This window comes from Phodopus roborovskii, unplaced genomic scaffold (assembly GCF_943737965.1).
Source record: "Phodopus roborovskii unplaced genomic scaffold, PHOROB, whole genome shotgun sequence".
Classification (NCBI taxonomy): domain Eukaryota; kingdom Metazoa; phylum Chordata; class Mammalia; order Rodentia; family Cricetidae; genus Phodopus; species Phodopus roborovskii.
The window spans coordinates 345,794-365,475 of record NW_026126605.1 but is presented as its reverse complement, the minus strand read 5'-3'; the positions used below and the strand labels follow the sequence as shown (position 1 = coordinate 365,475).

The following is a 19,682-nucleotide window of genomic DNA, read 5'->3' as shown; positions in this document are numbered from 1 at the left end:
AAGGAAGAATTTAATTGGAGGCTTGCTTGCAGTTTCACAGGAGAAGTCCATGATCATCACTGTTTGGGTCAGGGATGCAGACAGGAAGCTATAGAATTGGAGCAGTAGCTAAGAGCTCACATCTGATTTACAGGATGGAGGCACACAGAGAGAATGACACTGGATCTGGTGTGGGCTTTTGAAACCTCAAATCCATCCCCAGCGACACACCTCTTGCAACAAGGCCACACTTCCTAGTCCTCCATAAACAGCTCACCAACTAGGAACCAAATGTTCAAGTATATGCAGGCTACTGTCATTCAACCCTCCAAAGGCACACACTTGTGGGTTGCAATGGTCATAAATAATGACATAATGCAAGTCTAGAAACAGTGTCTTGGAATGATCATGTTCTTGGAGAACTGGGAGCACTGGGAAGGGAGGCCAGCATGGCGGAATATGGTCTGGGAAATGGAGTGTGGTGGCCACTTAGGCACAAGAAAAGTTGAAATCCTGTCCTCTCATAATAGTGGAATAAGGCATTGAATGGGATGATGGGATGAGTGGGTAAATAAATACACTCAAGTCGCACAGGTTCACACTAGGACCTTGGTGATTTTTTTTGGGGGGGGTAATATGGCTTAAACACCCATAGTGGAGGAAAATAATCTTTCAAGAGAATTTCTGTTATTCTCTTCCCCTTCTTTAAAACATTCTTAAGGGGGAAAAAAATCAAAGGACATGAAAGTAAAATGTAGGAGGCTGTTAGGGGTAAAGAAGGAGAAAGACAGGAGGGAGGAAGTGTGAGATACAGCAATAAGAGTACATAGCTGAACTATATTTTATATACTATGGAACTGTCACAGTGAAACTTTATTTTGTACAAGTAACATATCCTGGAAGCTTTGCTCCTGTCTTCACGCTGCAGGAGGTAATTCTTGACCTCTACACTGGGCACACAGACACTAACCCTATGTAGTGGCGAGCTGCTGAAACATTACATGGCGTACCTAAGTTCCACAAGTTTCTCAAAAGAAAAATTGTGGTTTGGAAAAAAAAAAAAAGACAGTCCCTCCTGAAAAGCTCTGAAACCACATTTACCAAAACAAGAATAAATTATAGAGAACCACTTCCCAGTTAACACACTGCATCTCCTACAGAGGAACAAGAGCCAATATCATCACCCCCTCCTTTGAAGGAAACTGTTACCTTTTCAAGGAAAGGGGACTAGGAAAAACAGTGTTTCACTAAAAACACATGGAGATTTCAAACTGCTAACTGGATCACATCCCTGAAAATACACTTTGAACACCTGTGTGGCCCATTCCGGGGGCAACTCAAGTTTCCATGAGTGGGTGGGATATGGTGGTGGAGGCAGGGAGAAAGGCAGGAGATAGGATATGGATACCCAAGCGCGCATGAGCGCGCACAAACACACACACACACACACACACAGAGTGGTAAAACAAAACAAAATGATGCTGGCTACCAACACATCTACTTCCACATTTCATTTTTATAAAGTGTAACAAATCATCAGTCTGCTCATGATTCCAACCCCCACTCCCAAGGGACACCTATCAGGATCCTGCAACAGCTAACAGCTTCCTGTAGGCTGCACCCATGTCAGAAGAGCACATACATTCCTGAAAGGAGAAGAGGGGCTAGAGCTTTTAGAGTTGCAAGGGTCCCCAGAAAACCTCACAGCATCTCTTCAGGAGAGCAGATGGGTCAGCTTTGAGCACTCCTAGCAACAGACAGTCAATTCCAGGGTGTGGAAGACAGATGGCAATTCAAAACTCAAGCAGTACAGTAGGGAAAATAGTATCAACGAATGACTACTTATTTGAAGCGACTAAGTCCTCCACGTCCCCAGATACCTGATTATGTGTTATCAGAATCAAATTGAAAGCCTACACAGGAATGTGTGATTTTTCAGAACTTCATTTGAGCAGAAGCTTACATGTTAGTGAAATGATCTCCCACCAATCTGGGAAATGCACAGCGTAAGTCTTGAACAGCTGTCCTGTCCAAGTGTTTGAAAATGTTAATAAAGATAGAATAAAACATTATAGATGTGTAGATTCTGAGAAATCTCTTTCCAAATAAATGTCATTGGTTCCTCAATATTCAGAGGGGCAATTCCACAGCAATCACATGGTTTCACTCCAAATGAGAGCACACCAAGGAGTGGAGAGATAACAGATAGCCTTGATGATGTCATCCAAATCTGTGGGATTAGATATGGGTAGTCAGACCACTTTCTGTTGCCTGCGGGTTAAGATGCAAGGACTCTCAGCTACTTCTCCAGCACCATGTCTGCCTGCAAGCCACTCTGTGCCAACATGATGATAGTGAACAAAACCTCTGAAAATGAAAGCCACCCCACCTAAATGTTTTCCCTATATAAGAGTTACTGTAGTCATGGTGTCCCTTTACAGCAATAGAAACCCTAACAAAAGACAGTGCCTATTAGGAAAAGTCTGAAACAGACCCCATTCACTCACTGCTCATGGTCTGAGAAGAACCCATCAATCAGGTGCTGCCCTGGGCACACCAGAAAGGTTGTGCCTGGTGCCACCGGGCAATCTACCCACAATCCCTCACAGGAATAAAGAAGGAAGCATTAAACATCTCTTGAACACCAGGAAGGTTTCTGGAGGAAGCAGTTAGAGGACCCTTCCTGCACATCACCCTCTCTTCACACACTGTCTCCTGTGAGGTGTGACTGACTCTCCATGACCCCAACCGCCCATGGCACACACAGGAAGACAACCTTAGAAAGGTCTGGACAAGACAATGGAGATCACTCACGTTCTCCAGTCTTCAGTGGCTAGAGTGAAACAGCAGAGGAAGGGCCAGTGGTGTGAGTTTAGAGGCCTCAGGAGGCAGACCATAAGCTAAAGGTAAGGACAGCTATGAAGGACCAGAACCACACACATGCCAAATGCATGACACTGGTCACTCTACATACAGACCTGGATTCCAAGACTAGCAATGCCATTTGCTGGCCATAGGCGTGTGTGCAGTGTCACCTCCTTGAATGTATGTCCCTTTCTATTTGAAATGGACAAAAGGAACAGGATGGGAGAGCATGGCTGCATACATCCCAGGGGCTGGTGCACCATGGATGTATTGATTTGTGCCTGACTCATCCACGGAATTTTACATCCTCAGAAAAAGAAGGTAGATGGTTAACAGGCTGAAATAACAGGTGGAAGGCACAAAGTAGAGATGAGCATGGTAGGAGCAGTAACTGAAGCCCTTGACATGTGTTGCTGCATTTCTGGACTGACCTTCCTTTCAGAAAAGATGCATCGTCATTTTTCTCACCAAGAGCTAATAAACATGCAGCGTAAATGTTAATCTCATTTTTTTTTTTTTTTTTTTACCAAAGATATTAGAGTTCTGTAAGCTGTGCATGAGAGAAAGCCAGTGAAGGTCTTGTTCTATTTTTATAACTTTCCTGTAGATATTAAACTATTCCAAAACAAAAACAGACACTTAATTGCAGTCACATACCTAAGCATTCAAAAAAACAAATAAAAACTTCTGCTCAGTTCAAAGGTAAGAAAAAATGTACAAAGGTTATGCTGAAAAGCCAGCCACAACACCCATCAGCCACATGGCCTGTGTGGTGGTAACCCACAGCACCCATTAAACAATGTGGCCATGAGGTGGTAAACTCCTGCACTGAAAATAAGCTTTCAAGAAACACTGGTTTACCAATGAGATTCATTTGATTTCTTTCAAAAAGGACCTTGCAGGCCACACAGTCTTTCCTGACTCAGTTCTGCCACCACTGTTAAGAAAAAGCAGGACTAGATATGACTATATCGTAATAAAGTATATCTACAAAGTCAGCTAGCCTCAGGTCACAGCCACTCACCTGGATTGATTGGACCAGGTGAGTCTGTTTCATGAGAGGCAAAGGGGGGCTCAAAGATGATAAACTCCCTAGGTATAAGAGACACCCCACTCCTGCTTCTCCCTCTATAGTGATGGTTTTCAACCTGTGGGTCTAATGATTGTTTCACAGGGGTTGCATATCAGATATTTACATTACAGTTCATAACAGTAGCAAAAATTAATTATGAAGTTATCAATGAACCAATTTTATGGTTGGGGTCACAGCACTAGGAAGGTTGAGAACCAGTGGTTGGAGTGGGGCCCAATGCTAAGTCCCAGGTTGGAGCCTGTATCTGACCTGTAATCACCTAGTGTTTTCTACTATTCAACTGATACTCCCTGGGTCTATTTCCCATTGGCTCTCCTGAAGAAGGGTGCTGGTAAGTCAGCAAAGCCAGTTGAAACACAGTAATTTGTATACCATGTAGGCAGAGAAGTGGGGAGGGCATGGAAAGCATTCAGTCAAAAGGGAATCCATTTTACACAGTTTCTCAGGCTGGAGGATGCTGGCATTCCTCATGAACTTCTGCCTCTACCAAGAAAGGCCACAACTATCTCCTCATGTGAACTCTATACAAAGTTCATTCATTGACACTTCTTGGTTTTACCATAAGAGAATTGTCTTGGAGTTTCATCTCTGACCAAATCTTAGAGAATAAATACCATTTCCTTCCTTCCAAATGATTGCCATGGAATCAGATCAAAGGGGTAAATGAGATGGCTAGCAGAACAGAAAGGAACTGAAACTTCATTTCAGAAAATTGCAAGCTGTTAGAGGCTAGGGGTTGCAGCCCAATAGGGTCCCTGATGAGTCTGCTTCCACCAGCTCAATTCCTGTGTAGAAAATAGCAGCTACCTAACAGGAGGCCTAAACACACAAACAAGGCCATGAATAGCTCAGAGGGGACACACATTGACCCTAAAGAGAAAAATGCTGTGGTTACTCACCAAGCTTACTGTGACAACTGCATAACCCATTATGCACCAAATAACTGATAGGTTAGGCTGGGACTCTGGTAGCTATGTGACACATGACTTTTCTCAGAAATCCCCAAACATCAAGGCTTCAGGAAGAGTTGAATTCAGTCCTCTGGGACTACTGAATAATACAACCTAAGGTCAAGATCTAGGGCTGCTCCAAGGCTAGAGAGGTCATCTCCCCAAGCAGTTTGGTGGGTAGATTATGAAACCAACAGAATGGGAAGTTGGGGCCAAGTCGAAGAAGATCAGCAGGAGAGCAGTAACTGGGCTTATTAACTGTGGTGTCTTGAAAGCTTGCCACTGTAGAGGTACAGGTGTTTTCCCTTGCCTTTTATGGATAATCCTGCAAAGCTCAGTTTGCTTGCATAAGTTAAATGATCTTTTCTAAGACCTCTGGAAGAAGAAAGGGGATGCAAAGGCAGACCTGTGTGACTGAAATCAATGCTTTTCCAGGCAAAGCTGTATCCCTGCTAAGAGAGAAGGCCAATGAGTCTCTACATTATTTATTCTGGAGTCATAGCCAACCGATCAACAGACAGGAAATAAGAATAATCCAACAATGGCATCAAGCAAGAAAAAAATCTTTAACCAAAAAAAATAATGAAACTCAAGGAAAATCAAAGTCAAACAAAATTTAATGTAAGACTTACTAATTCTTTGGAGTCTTTAGCAATAAAATGCTACTACAAAATTTAGATGTGTCTTTATTTAGAGGTCAACTTTCCACCATGGGCATTTGAAGCTCTATGGGCAATTAACATTCTGACTTAAAACTGCCAAGTTTTAAGAATGTGCAGTTAAGCAGAGTGGAAAGACATGAGTTAGGTATACCTAAGAGCCACATACAATGCAATTATCAAAATCACCCAAGCAAGAAACTACATGGGACATGTTATAGTCGCAAAGGCTGTGGACAGACATTTATGATTGGTTGGTGACCACATATGAGGGCCCTGTGATTGGCTTCACTAAAGCTAATGGGAGACAAGTAACACATTCCTTAGAAAAAGATTACAGATGCTGCTCTTTCAGTCACCAACATTTCAGGTTCCTCAGCCCAACTATGGGTGGTGGAGCATTTATTGTAGCCTCTGTTGCAAGTCTCAGGTGAGGTGCTAGATAATGAATGCACAGTGGCAAGACTTAAGGGTTTATTCCCCACAGGCGTTTACAATGGAGTCAGTGGTCTCTTTATAGATCACAGGCGCTCACATCATAGCAGAGCACTATGCTCCCACCAGCTCTTCCTCGGAGTTGACACTCTTCAGAACAAGCTCTGTGAATCCATGCAGTGGGGTGACCTAATCCATTCTTCACAGTATGCTCTCCCCCAGATTTTTGTAACCAGGACCAAGGTATGGACAAGCATAGATAAACTTCAGTGCTTAACAGAAAAACAATCTTTCCGCTAGACAAAAAGATGCTGGATTTTTTTTTTTTTTTTTTTAGTTTTGAGACAGGGTTTCTCTGTTTAGCCCTGGCTGTTATGGAACTTACTCTGTAAACCAGGCTGGCCTGGAACTCAGAGACTGGCCTGTCTCTGCCTCCTGAGTGCTCAAACTAAAGGTGTGCACCACCAGTCCCTGGCCACTGGACATCTTGAAATGGGCAATCTGTTGCCTAAGAGAATTACCACTCCCTAGTGACTTTCTAAACTTATACAACATCCTCACTCTTCTTACAAAAGCAATAAACATTTAACTGTGACCAAGAATACCAGTGTGAAAAAGAAATCTAGTTTCTTTAGAAGCAATGGCCCCAACATAATGATAAATATAGCATGGAACCAACTAGGAGAAACTGACTGTCCTGATCTAAGAAGGATTAGGGCATATACAGGCAGGGCAGGGGCTTGTCACTCAGTCGTAGACAGCTTGTTTTGCATGTGCCTGGCAATGGGTAAATCCTCAGTACTGCATAAAACAAACAAAAAGTTCAAACAAAGCAAAGCAAAAATAAGCGGAGTGTGCAGCTGCAGTTACGCTGGCACTCAGGGGAGGTTGGGAAGGCAAAAGGAGAGAAAGCAGGACAAAGCCTGTGACTTGGGCAGCTTCTGCATGTGTGCTAATTTTTCAGCAATCTGCTATGAAATAATTCTTTTTTTCTGAATTTCAGATACATCATTCATGGATTTTTGTAGTATATTAAATCACCATCATACCTAAGAAGTATTTTCATAACTCCAACAAAGTTGTTCACTTTGATGAAGTACAGTCCTGGCCAACAGTCAAGGAATTTGAAATGCCAAGCAGTTGCCTCTGAGAAAACCCAATTTGCCCAATTTAAAGAAAGCTTATTATGTTATTAAGAATTATTTCATTAAGAATAAAAACGGTAGGCTGAATCCACAACTAGTCAAGGGACTGTAGAAGTTTAGCCCCAAAAGACCCCTGTATCAACAGCTTCCCACTCCCTCAGGGCAGAGGTCACTGTGAAGGACAGAGTGGAAAGCGAGTAACAGGCAGTGGATGACTAAAAGGAAAACACAAGAGGGCAACGCCTCAGGTGACACCATACATGAGATCTAGCTAAGACAAAAGGCAAGCATGGAGAGAAGAGATAGGCATGAAGTCCCGCCCTAAGGTGAACTACTGGCAATGTGTCGCTGCTGAGATAAGGAAAGACAATTTGAATTTGCTGTAAGGATAAATGTCCTGGTAGGTCAACCATACTCCAGTGGATGGCCATATACCTAAGAGAATATGAACAGCACAAACAGGACTTGGTTTATTGTTTGTTTGCTTGTTTTCAGGAGCCCGGACCTGGCAGGAGGTAGAGGAGGTGGTATAAATGATCAAAATTCACTATAGGAAATCCTCAAAGAATAAAAGTATTTTTCAATGGCGAGCTGAAGAGACGGCTCAAAAGTTAAAAGCATATACTGTTTTGAAAGTATCTTAACCATCTCTCTAACAGCCAAAACCAATGTCTCAGCATGCAGGAAGCATTCCCTGCCCTGGAGACTTGGAGTGCCCAGAGTGAGAGGCACCACAGGTCCCAACATTCCCAGGCAGCAAAAGAGTCACCACTAGACACTGCCATCTGGAGTACAGCAGAGTAGGAGGCCATGTCTCTTCATCAGCAAGCTAGTGAGAAAGCAGAGATGAATGCCTGGTATTTCTTAAAAGAGATTTTCCTCTGTGTAGAAGCCTAAAAGGATTACTTGTCAAGGACCTGGCTCCATCAATTACATAGAAGAAAGCCTGTTTAGAGAAAACTACTTTATTGGGGGAAAATGACTTTAGGACATTTGAAATACCTTGACCTATGATATCATGTCCTCCAAGGAGCCTGAGCCAGCAATTCTTCACCAGCAGTGAAGTCCCCCATCACCTCACAAGTGTACAAGTAAGTAATAGCTTTGGATTGACTGACTTTAGGGAATAATATCCACAAGTTGTACACATCAGCAGAAGCCCAGGAAATCTAATCCTGCTGCATTGTTTTCCACCTGCTAGAGGCCATGCATGCATTTACACACTGCCCAGTCAGAATCACAGCTGCTGAAGGTATTCCTCTGTCAATCTGCTTTCTAGTGACTACGGGTAAGGATGGCACTATGGGATCCACATGAAGCTGGGTTCCACTCTTCAGGATGGGGATAAGAGCTAGTTCTAGAAGGTACAGTCAACACCCTAGCTGGAAACTCCTTTTAAAGCTTGGTGTTGAGTTTTTTAATGCCCCATAGAAACATTGGTTTAAAAGAAACTTGGTCAGCATTTAGGAAGCGCCTACTACAGTCGGTACTGCACAGCTGGTATGGAGAAATGGAGGAAGAATAGCACATAAGAAATGACAATGGCAACTCAGTTTAGAAATGCAAAGGCAAATAGTACAAAGAGAAAACACAATGACCAATGAATGCTGTGGAATACCTGGAGTAAGTGGTTCTCATCCTTCCCTGTAAGGAAGGACAGATACCAGACATAACAAAGATACACAGATGGAAACAGGGTCTTTAAGAGGAATACACACACACACACACACACACACACACACACACACACACACACACACAATAATTAGGGAAATGAAATATTTACTAGTGACCATGTCAACAGCACAAAAAAGGTCCATGGAGTATAAGATCTAGTTCCTGTTAGTGAGGATTCTATGATCAAGCTTGATAATGATTATACATTCACATACCACATAAATGTGAAATAAAAGGGTAGATATTAACTAATAGTCAGAGGCCCCATTGTGTTAATGTGAAGTGAAGATGATCAAGAGACAAAGGGCTATGTCAAGGCTCTGACTTCCTTATGTGAAGATTAAGTTAGACCCTGAAGACAGCTCAGGCTGCCTGGAGCAGACAGGCAGAGAGTTATCTAACGCAGGAAAACCATGTGTGCACAAGACACTCAAGCCACTGGGAGACCAATGAATGTGCTGCTCTAGAAGAACAGGTGAGAAAGAGGACTAATTTCTATCTACAGCACAGCAGGGTAAATGCCCAGCTGCATATGCCAGAACAGCTAGTGCAGACCATTTGGAACTCTACCCACACTGAAATGTATGAGGTGATGAATATATGAAAAATCTGAGTTGATCTGAAACATTTTATAGACATAGTGAATTGCCATGCTATTACATACAATAAAGACATATAACCATTTTGTGTCAATTAAAAAATGTTAACTAAATGGAGAACCCACAGCCTACAAGCAACACAGGCTAGAACAGGGAAAGGGGCCCAGGGGTCCAGTCCACCGCTTCTACCCATCGCCTGAGATTATGTTAGGAACACAGGCTTTCCAGGTCCTTCTCAGGCCCACTGAACCAGCCTGAGCTGTGGGGTACAGCCCAGGACAGTGGGAGAACTTTTTAAAAACTGTTTTGTAAAATAAACGGAGCCTGCTAAACACAAGTTCTACCACTGAGTCACATGCCCAACTTGAGGAGTAAAGAGTTTCTGAGGTATGCCCATTTGAGGAGCATTCATATGTATATGAAAGATAATCTGAGCTGAGAGAATCCAGTAAACGTGTGTGTGTGTGTGTGTGTGTGTGTGTGTGTGTGTGTGTGTGTGTGGTTTGCACGTGTGTACACATGTGAAAGCCAATGGTTAGGGTGCTGTTCCTCAGGAATGTCTTCTTGTTTTTCTGAGTCTCTCACTGGCCTGGAAGCCTGGCTGACAGGCCGCATGCCCCAGGCGCCTTCCTAAGTCTTGGCTTTCACATGTCTGTACATGCAGCACCTAGCTTTTGATGCTGATTCTGGGGACTGAAGCCAGGCCCTCATGCTTACACAGAAAATACTTTACCAACAGCCATCTCCCTGCTTAAAAAATCCTTTTAAACACACACCGGAAGTACTCTCGTACTTAAGAGAACCAGATATATTTCCTGCACAACATAAGAAGAAAGAAAAGCAAGATTTCACGTAGGATGCAAGCTTCCATTACAACAAATCTTTCCCCACCCCTCCTGTTTTAGCTCTCAAGGCTGGAGTACTTTTCGTGACATTTTCAAATGTGTATGAATAGGAAGCTGGGGGATTCATTCCTCGTTTGATTTATGACCAAACACATCAAGTTCTTTCTGCTTTGGGCCCAAATGTGTTGTGAATTGAGCAACAGCTATCCAATGGCTCATAATGTCACTTTCCTGTAGAGCTACGATGGAAGAATGATGGCTAACTAAACTGTTCTCCACTGACTCTGATATGCACTTACTGAAGGAAATGACTAGGGATGTGGATTTCACTAAAGAGCACACAGACTAATTCCAACTCGAGTGCAGCCAGAATTAGGCACTGGATACCACGGCAACATCAAAGGGGACTTTTATTGCTGACACATAGTTAAAGGTGACAAGCATATTTCAGTACCCATAATTTAAGTCCAGAACATATAATCTTTGCAAAGAAAAATTAAAATAATCTTGGGTGAGGTACATCTGAACGCTCATGCATATACACATATACACCTCTAGAACATGAATCTCCAAACTTGGGATTTTCACTCTGATTTTAGGTCAGCTTTTCAACATTTTCAGGTCACCCCAAAATTTCAAAATTCCTCCCAGCCTCTCTTAATACTTAAAAGCATCATAATGATTTTGTATGAATCCAACAGAGGCTATAAAAAAACCAAGTACTGTGAGGAATGCTTTCCAATCCATTTAAAGTCCCAAGAATGCCTGGCTAGAGTCAGAGGCATCAGTATTTATAAACTGTTTTAGGAAATTTTAACAAAAGTTTTAACGCTCTCTAGGTTAATTATAGGGATACACTTTAGATGTATTTGATTGACTAATCAAATAAGGTCTTATAACTATTTATAAATCTGTTCTGTTCTCTGTGAGCATTCAGATGCCCTCTGCAGGCTCAGCACCCCCTGTTCTACAGTGGATCCTCAGGCTCTGTCCACACTGTAAGAGAAAAACCCATGGATTCAAACAAGCTCAGAGCTTCAGTTGTTGCATTAGTCCTGTCTGATCTAACAAGCTCGGCATTAAAGCAGAGGAGATGAAATCACATGTCAGTTACCATGCCCCCATTAGCAGGATGCTATGGAGTAAAACTTAACATTAGCCTAGGAACCAACAAAGACTCGCCCGCCCGAATCACCTCTCAAGGACAGTTTTCAGAGACTACCCAGCACAGTGCTAACAGCCTCCCCTGGCCATGTTCACAAAACTAATGCTGCAGGGAGGAGCGGCAAACTTCCTTCCCATGACCCCAAACTACCAGACTGAACTTGGACCAGGCTGGAAACCACACCCTTCCCCTCCAGCCTGGAAACGGAAAGGCATTACTCAACTAAGATTTTGCTTTGTACCTCTCCCTTGGGGAGCCCCCACTGATTAGCACGTGTCCTCACATCTAATGGTTTCCCTTCCTTCATCAGAGCACCAAAGCACAGCAACTTACGTAGTAGCTGTGCAGTCTCCACAGCGCCCTCCATCTGCTGCAAGGGGGTTTCCATCTGGTCCAGAAGGTCCATGGGCAGAGGAAGTAGTGGGAGATGGAGTGGACAATGAGTCCTGACTGCTGGTGGGGGTGTCCTCCTTGACAGGGCTGGGACTATCACCTAGAGGAAAAAGAGCACTGGATTTCAAACAAAGAAGAAAAACAACTCTCCAAATAATCACATGACATTATTTATCAGTCAGTCATATTGTTTTCAAATTTAGCCCGAGAGTACGTGGATTCCCTGCCTTTGAAGGTTTTCATCTATGGATTTATCTTCCTTCCTCTAGCCCTCCCTTCTCCCTCTTTCCTTCCTCCATCCCTCCCTCCCTCCTTCCTTCTTTCCTAATGAAGATACTCAAGAGCTTATCACAGTTTAGAAATGGAATGTCCCTGAAACCAATCAGCTAACAGCCTGGCTCCCAGCTAATGGCACTACTGGAAAGTGATGGAACCCTTGAGAAGCACAACCTTGTAACATGTTTACTTAGTCACTGCAGGCATGTTCTTAAAGGGGACTCTCTCTACCGCATGCACCCCACTGCCACCCGCAAGCCTAAACAGCTGAACTCATCAGTCATGGCCTAAAGTCTCAAAAACTGTGAACCAAAGTAAACCTTCTCTCTGAATGTTAAAACCTGCTCTTTCTTTCACACCAAGTGCAGGATAAAAGGAACTCGCATTTTGAGCTGCTACCTGGGACTATGATTTCTAATGGGCCCACTTATTAATATTCAGACGCGAAGGAGTTTCCATTGTCCCATGAACACTGAGGAGACAGCACTGAGTTGGGTCCCTGCAGGTACCCAACCAATGTAAACCACAACCAAGAAACCGGTTCTAAATGAGGTGGGATTTATGCCACTTTATAAAATACATTTACTTTTATCTGTATATGTTATCAGTTTATATAGAAATGCAAAAGGAAAAAGACATATGGCAAAAGCATCTGTTTTCCTCACCTGACCTTCTTGCTTTCATGATGTCCCAGCTCCTACAAAACACAGTGGGATGGACCCAGGTAGAACTTTGCTCTTTTTGACCAAAGAACTTATTAAATACTGACTCCCTCCCCCCACCCAGGTGACTTGCAGAGAAAGCAGTTCTGTGGACACAGTACTAACTTGGCCTTGATTTTCTAGGCAATGGGTCAGAACAGTTGCCCAACACTGCCACCACAGCAAATAGAGGTCCACAACCTTGGCCAACAAAAGTCCCAAATGTACAGAGTCACAGCTCTTTGTCCTAGATGCTAGGCACAGAATGCACACAACCAGGGCCAGAAAACAACTCACTCTTAGAAAACCACTTCAGAAAAAATTGCAATTCCTCCCAAAATGAAGCAAGACAAATTCTAGGCCCTGAGCATACTAGTCCCTGGGATGCTAGTCTTGAAAACTGAGTGCAGAAAAGAAATTTTACTGACTTCCAACCCAACTAAGAATCAAGGTTAAGTGTCTTAAAAATGAGATCCAGAAATGCTCTATTAGGGAAGTGGAATGGGGAGATGCCTGGGAGCTGCATGCAGCAGTGGAGTAGCACCCAGCAGAGAAGGTGGAGCACCCATGGACTGAGCAGCCAACTTTAAGTGGGTGCTCTCCTGGACTGTGCCTCCTTGTAAAGTCTTGTCCTGTCCTAGTCACAAACACATTCTAGAACTAATGCTTAATTTATGTTTCAGCTAAGGAAATTTTTCGATGTCCCTTTCAGCATAAACATGTTTGTAATTGGAGAAATTCAGCCCTAGCAGTAGGGCCAACTTAGAGGCAAGTGAACCAAACACACTGTTAGAACAACTGCTTCAATTCCTTTTAGAACAGAGTTCCCTTTGAAAGCACAAATGTCTCTTCCTATGCTTACAAAGCTCAACTCCAGTTCTTTTCCATACTAGTACAAACTGTGTCCTTCAGTCACTGTGAGTTACCACTTCACAAAACTGAGAGGATGTGGTGGGCTCAACTTCGAGCTCAGGACTCCAGCAGCCTGAAGGCTGCAGAATTTCATGTAGTCATCCAACTTGGGCTACATAGTGAGTTCAAGCCAGCCTAGACCAGACAAGACCAGAAAGAGGGAGCTCAAAGGTAATTTCTATGGCCTACATATGAAATGCCCACCACACACAAATAGATTTGTGGGTTTGAAAGCTGTCTTGAAAGGTTATATAACCTTTAAAACAGGAAGCCTCCCCAGAGGAAATGGGCCACTAGGAGCTGTTCTTGAGGTTTTATGGTCTAGTCCTACTTCCTGTCCCCTCACTGCTTTCTGACAGGGGATGCAATGAGCCTACCAGGTGCTACCTGGATGGACTGTGTGTATCCCTTCAGCTGTAAGTCCAAAGAACACATCTCACCCCTTAGGTGGCTTCTTGACAGGGATATGACCACAGCAATAGCAAAAAACACCTCAGCACCAACCTGATTTGGCAACTCCTGGTTAGAGAAACATATACAGTTGGTTTCCTGGCTCCCTCAGGCTAATTCCTAGACTGTCATTCTTCCATGCTCACCCACTGACTCCTTGGCAGTGCCCAACACAACAAAAGCAACTGAGGAGAGTCTGGGACCAGCTTCCCTCATGATTCATTCCTTCCAGGGAAAGGGCTGCATATGAGAAGCAAGTCTGGGGAGCCTGAGAGCAGAGATCTAATGTTACTTTAAAAATACCACCAGACAGAGCAGTTCATTTACAGTGCCTCTGGTCCTTTCCCCAGGCAGACTGACACAGCACAAACTGTTACTCAGCATGCTGAGTCACATTCTATTAAGAGCACTGTCTTCCAGTCTGCCAAGCAGTGGCAGTCTGAGCCCTCAGGTGAGAATGGCATGGTAGATGGGAATATGGTTACAGACTGACCAAATGAAGACACCTCACACTACTTTTCTCAGCATACAAAACTCTTCTCCCCGTCTCTGTTCAGGAATGAGTCTGTCTGCTGGACCAGAATCACTGTACAAGGAGGAACAAGCATTATGTCCATCAATAGTCAGGCTTGTAACCATTTCCCAAACTTCAGTTTACACCTCTCCTAATAGTGTGGGTTATCGATATATTTGCATGTGGAAAACAGAGGTCAATCACGGGTGTGGTGCTCAGACATCCTTTTTTCCTTTGATACAGGGTTTCTCTCTAGCTTGAAATTTAGCAGTAGTCAATGCTGACTGGTCAGCAAGCCACAGGGATCACTCTGTCTACCTCCCCTGCTCTGCAATTACGAGCACATGACACCATGCCCAGATTTGTTTTCAATGATGATTCTACATGTTTGTAAGTAGTTTAGTTATTGGGGTTATCTCCTAAACCCATATCCTCAGTGCTTTCTAAAGCCAGCGTTTGAAATCTTGTGAGCATTCTACCAGAAGGCCACAGCCCCACTCTGATCATTTTCATCTCTCACTTATTTTTGTAAGGCAAGCTGATAGGGGATGTCCTTCTAAGTGTTATGAATATATGTTTCTCTAATTAGTTGGTGAAGAAAAGTGTTTTGGCCAATGAACAAACAGGATGTAGCCAGGCAGGAAGTATAGCTGGGCTACCAGACTAAGTGAATGCTGGGAAGAGGAACACAGACAGCGATTTTGCCAGCAAGATGCCTTGTAGCTGCCGAGGAAGCAAGAGACTCGAGCATCACCGGTAAGCCAAGACCATGAGGAAATATGTAGATTAATATATATGGGTTAATCATCACCAGAGGAACTAGGATACAAGTTGTATTCTAAGAGATTCAAATAAAGTCCCTCACAGAACTGGGAAGGGACAAGTCCCCCAGACCTCAGGTATAGTGGGGGAGGACAGCTAATGGAGAGAGAAGTAGGAGAAAATGAGAGGGAGGAGAGGAAGGCATGTGCGACCAGGAGGATTGAGCCTGGTTAGGAATGGAAAATAGGAAAGAGAGAGAGAGACAGAGACAGAGAACATAAAAGAGGGAGCCAATATTGGTTTGAAGATAAAGTTGAACACAAAGAAAGGTCGAGGGAACTACAAGACTGCTCCCAACTAACAATCTCAGCTTCCGTGGAAAGGCTATCATAAATGCCCTTCCCGGAGAGTGAGATCAACAACTAACTTCTCCATGGAGTCCTCAACTAATGCCTGTTGAAAACAGGAGCAAACACCCATACATAAACACTGAGTCAAACTAGAACCCAGAAGCAGATGGAGAGGACAAGACCATGCGGTAGAAGTACATAGAGACAGCTTACCTGAACAAGGAGGAGCTAAGGGCCACTAGACTGATAGCTGGGAAGCCAACAGGGGTCTGACTCGGACCCCCCTGAATATGGGTCTCAGCCAGAAGGTCTGAGCAGTCTAAGAGACCTCAGACAGTGGAGCCAGGATGTATCCCTGGTGCACAAAAGGACTTTGCAAACATATCCCCCATGGAGGGATAACTGCCTTATTCTAGAGATAGGAGAGAAGCCCTAGTCCCTACTTCACAGGACCTGTCAGATCTATATGACCCCAACTGGATGGCATTCCCCTACATATTGTATTGTGGTGGGGGGTTGGGAGGGGAGGGTGTTTAGAGTGCATGGGAGAGGGTAGAGAGGGCAAAAGGGAGGGAAGGAGGGAGGGAGGGCTTGGGGGGAGGGAGGGAGGGAGGGAGGGAGAGGGAACTGGGATCGACATGTAAAATAATAAAAAAAAAAAAAAAAAAAAAAAAAAAAAAAAAACGCTTTGACTCCAAAATTTAAGTTGAAGAACAAGTTACTGGGGAAAAGTATTTCTATTTTTGTTTCCACAGAAAATGAAAAGATGTGGATTCCTTCCAGATTAATGTGGTTTGATCACACCAGACCGCCTGAAACAGAGTACAAGCTGATCCTACATTCCAAACAGCTGGACAAAACAGCCCTACAGACTACAGCTAGGATATCTGAATCTTCTTCGAATCCCCCAAGACAGCGCCCCTTACCAGCAGGAAGTAGTTTGGAAAGAACGACGCCCAAATTCCCAAATATTGTGTATAAATGTTTGTTTTCATTTAATTGGACTTTGTTATATAAAATTAAATAAAAAATACTCTATATGCAAAAAAAAAAAAAAAAAGATCAGGAGTAAAATGGTCACTACAAAAAAAAAATATATATATATATATATATATATATATATATATATATATATATGGGTTAATCATTAAGAGAGAGCTAGCCAATAAGAAGCCTGTGCCATAGGCCAAAAAGTTTATAATTAATATAAGCCTCTGTGTAAATAAACAAATAAGGGACTAAATGCTACAGGATGCTACAGGACATAAACTCCACCTACAGCAACCTTTACCTTCAGGTCCCAGCCACCCTTTAATGGGCATCTACAAGCAGTCTACAACTTTTGTTTTGAACAGTCACCAACACATAAGATAACAGTCCACACCCAGATTAAGCCTGCCCTCCACCTAACACTTGCCAACCCCGGTCTGCACTCTCCTCTCTCAACCAAAGCAGCAACCATTTGGCATTTTGTTGCTACATATTATTTCAAGACCCAATCTAGCCTGCCACCAACTTCCATCATATATGTCTCAGGCTTGGTAACCCTTTAGAGGCACACTGTGTTGCCAGGCAAACTTGGGGAAATGCAATAGATGTTCCGCTACAAGAAATATCATGGGTATGAAAGCCATAGCCTCCAAGAGTGAGCAGAGAATTGAGGATCTGGGTTTCTCAATGTACTCTCACAAAGCCAGCTAGTGGATTCCAGTTTTCAGCACCTCCCTTCCAAACCACAAGCATCTTCCTTCCAACTACTCACCAGGTACATCAGGGAAGAGGCTTTACAGTTACAGCATCAGTCCCCAGCCCAAAGGTGCTCACAGGTTAACAATGGAGACAATAAACAGAGCAAAGGTGGCATTTGCATAATGAGACTTCTTAGGGGCTTTGAGACTTAGAAATAGGAGTTTCAAAACCTGACAGGGGGAGGGCTGGAAGACATGTGGGAGACATGCACAGAAATAAGGGAGATTACTGCCAGACTTTCAAAGAATAGAGGTTTGCTCTGATAGAGAGGCATCAAGGTTGAGAGACAGGTAAGAGCTGGGCAGTTTTCAGAGCTGTGAAGTGGTTGATTTGGCTGGAGTATGGGGGCAGAGGAAGAAAACAGGACTCTGTGTGCAATACTGGGGCATCTGAATTCACCTGCAGCTGGAGAGATGTCCCTGAAGAATTATAGGAGGAAACACGAACAGAGTCAGCAGAACTCAATGAAGACAAGTGAGAGTAAGAAAGTGACTCAGAAATTCTCTGAAAAACTAGACAGAAAGGCATGCCACAGGAACATGCACTTCACTATTTAGTCTGATTTATGACTGTTTCCTTGCAGGACTGAGGGCTGAACCGGGGTCTTACATGCTCCAACAGGGTCTTACTCGGGGTTTCTATTGCTGAGATGAAACACCATGACCAAAAGCATAGAGAGAAAGGCTTTTTCCGTATTACCCTTCATCATTGAAGGCAGTCAGGACAGGAACTCAAAGGTCAGGCACCTGAAGGCAGGAGCTAATGCAGAGGCTGTGGAGGGTGCTGTTTACTGGCTTTTTTCCCATAGCTTGCTCAGCCAGCTTTCTTATAGAGCCCAGGACCACCAGCCCAGGGATGGCCCCACCCACAATGGCTGGGCCTCCCCATCAATCACTATTTCTGAAAATGCCCCACAGGCTTGCCCACAGTCCATATCATGGAGGCATTTGCTAAGGTGAGGCTCCGTCCTCTCTGATGACTCCAGCCTGTGACTTATTCACATTGAGCCAGCACACCCAATGAGCCCCAAGTGTGACTTGATCATGAGCCTGAGGGTGTAAACATCACTTTACCTTCATAATCAACAAAACTCAGGGATTGGCAGAAACAGGTCAAGAAGGGAAAACTCGAGGACCCACAGCTCTACCACAGGCCACAGCCAACACTGACAGTAATTAACTTCACATTCTGCTAAGCTCTCATTCCTGTGACCTTCTTGTTCCAATGATGGCCAGCTGTCCTCCCTGTCCAGCGTGTGGTCACACCACTCCAGCATTTGTGAAGGCACAGGGCTTCACATTGCCTTACCTATCATGCCCCCCTTTCTCACTGTCTTCCTCTCAAAATGTTTCCTGTCAGTGCAGACCACTCCCCGAGTCCTGTCTTAGCTCTTCCTCCTCTTAGCCTCAATGCTGTCCTGACACAGATCCCACTAAGCCTCTGCAGCTCTGCAAGTGCTGGGAATGTGTTCTCTGCAGGAGCAAGGCGCTTCCATGTGCCTCAGTCTTTCCCCCCACACTTTTTATTATTTACTTTACATCTAGCTGCAGTTTCCTTCCTTCTCTCCTTCTAGCCCCATACCCATTGACTCCTCCTCTACTCAGAAAAGGGCAGGCCTCCATTGACATCAACAAAATATGCCATATCAAATTACAGTAAGACTAAGCACCTTCCCAGGTATTAAGGCTGGGTAAAGCATCCCAGTATGAGGAGTAAGGTCCCAAAAGCCAGCAAAAGAGTCAAAGGCAGAAGCCCTCACTGTTAGGAGTCTCACAAGAGGAACAAGCTACACAACTGTCACACATATGCATAGGTCCTAGATTAGTCCTATGTAGGTTCCCTCATTGTCTGTTCAGTCTCTGTGAGCACCTATGAACCCAAATTAGTTGATTCTGTTGGTTTTCTTGTTATATCCTGTCTCCTGTAGCAGCTACAATCCTCCTTCGCTCTCTTCAGCACAATTCACTGAGCTCTGACTAATTTTGGCTGTGGATCTCAGTGTCTGTTCCCATCAGTTACTAGATGAAGCCTCTCTGATGACAAATGGGCTAGGCACCAATCTATGAGTATAGTTGAATATTGTTAGGCATTATTACATTGACAGCTGTAGCTGCCACTACAGGGTCCATAACCTCGGAGACTTCTAATTATCACATGGCTGAT

The 19,682-nt window shown here is 43.8% G+C and overlaps 1 protein-coding gene across 5 annotated transcripts in view; it reads right to left on the bottom strand.

Annotated features, from left to right (window-relative positions):
• The window catches only part of Arhgap10 (Rho GTPase activating protein 10), a 242,164-nt gene that overhangs the window by 12,398 nt on the left and 210,084 nt on the right, over positions 1 to 19,682 (bottom strand). For all 5 annotated transcript variants that reach the window (XM_051205929.1, XM_051205931.1, XM_051205930.1 and 2 more), the window contains one exon: positions 11,746 to 11,905. In XM_051205929.1, the coding sequence (XP_051061886.1) occupies positions 11,746 to 11,905 (160 nt within the window). The remainder of the gene's footprint in view (positions 1 to 11,745; positions 11,906 to 19,682) is intronic.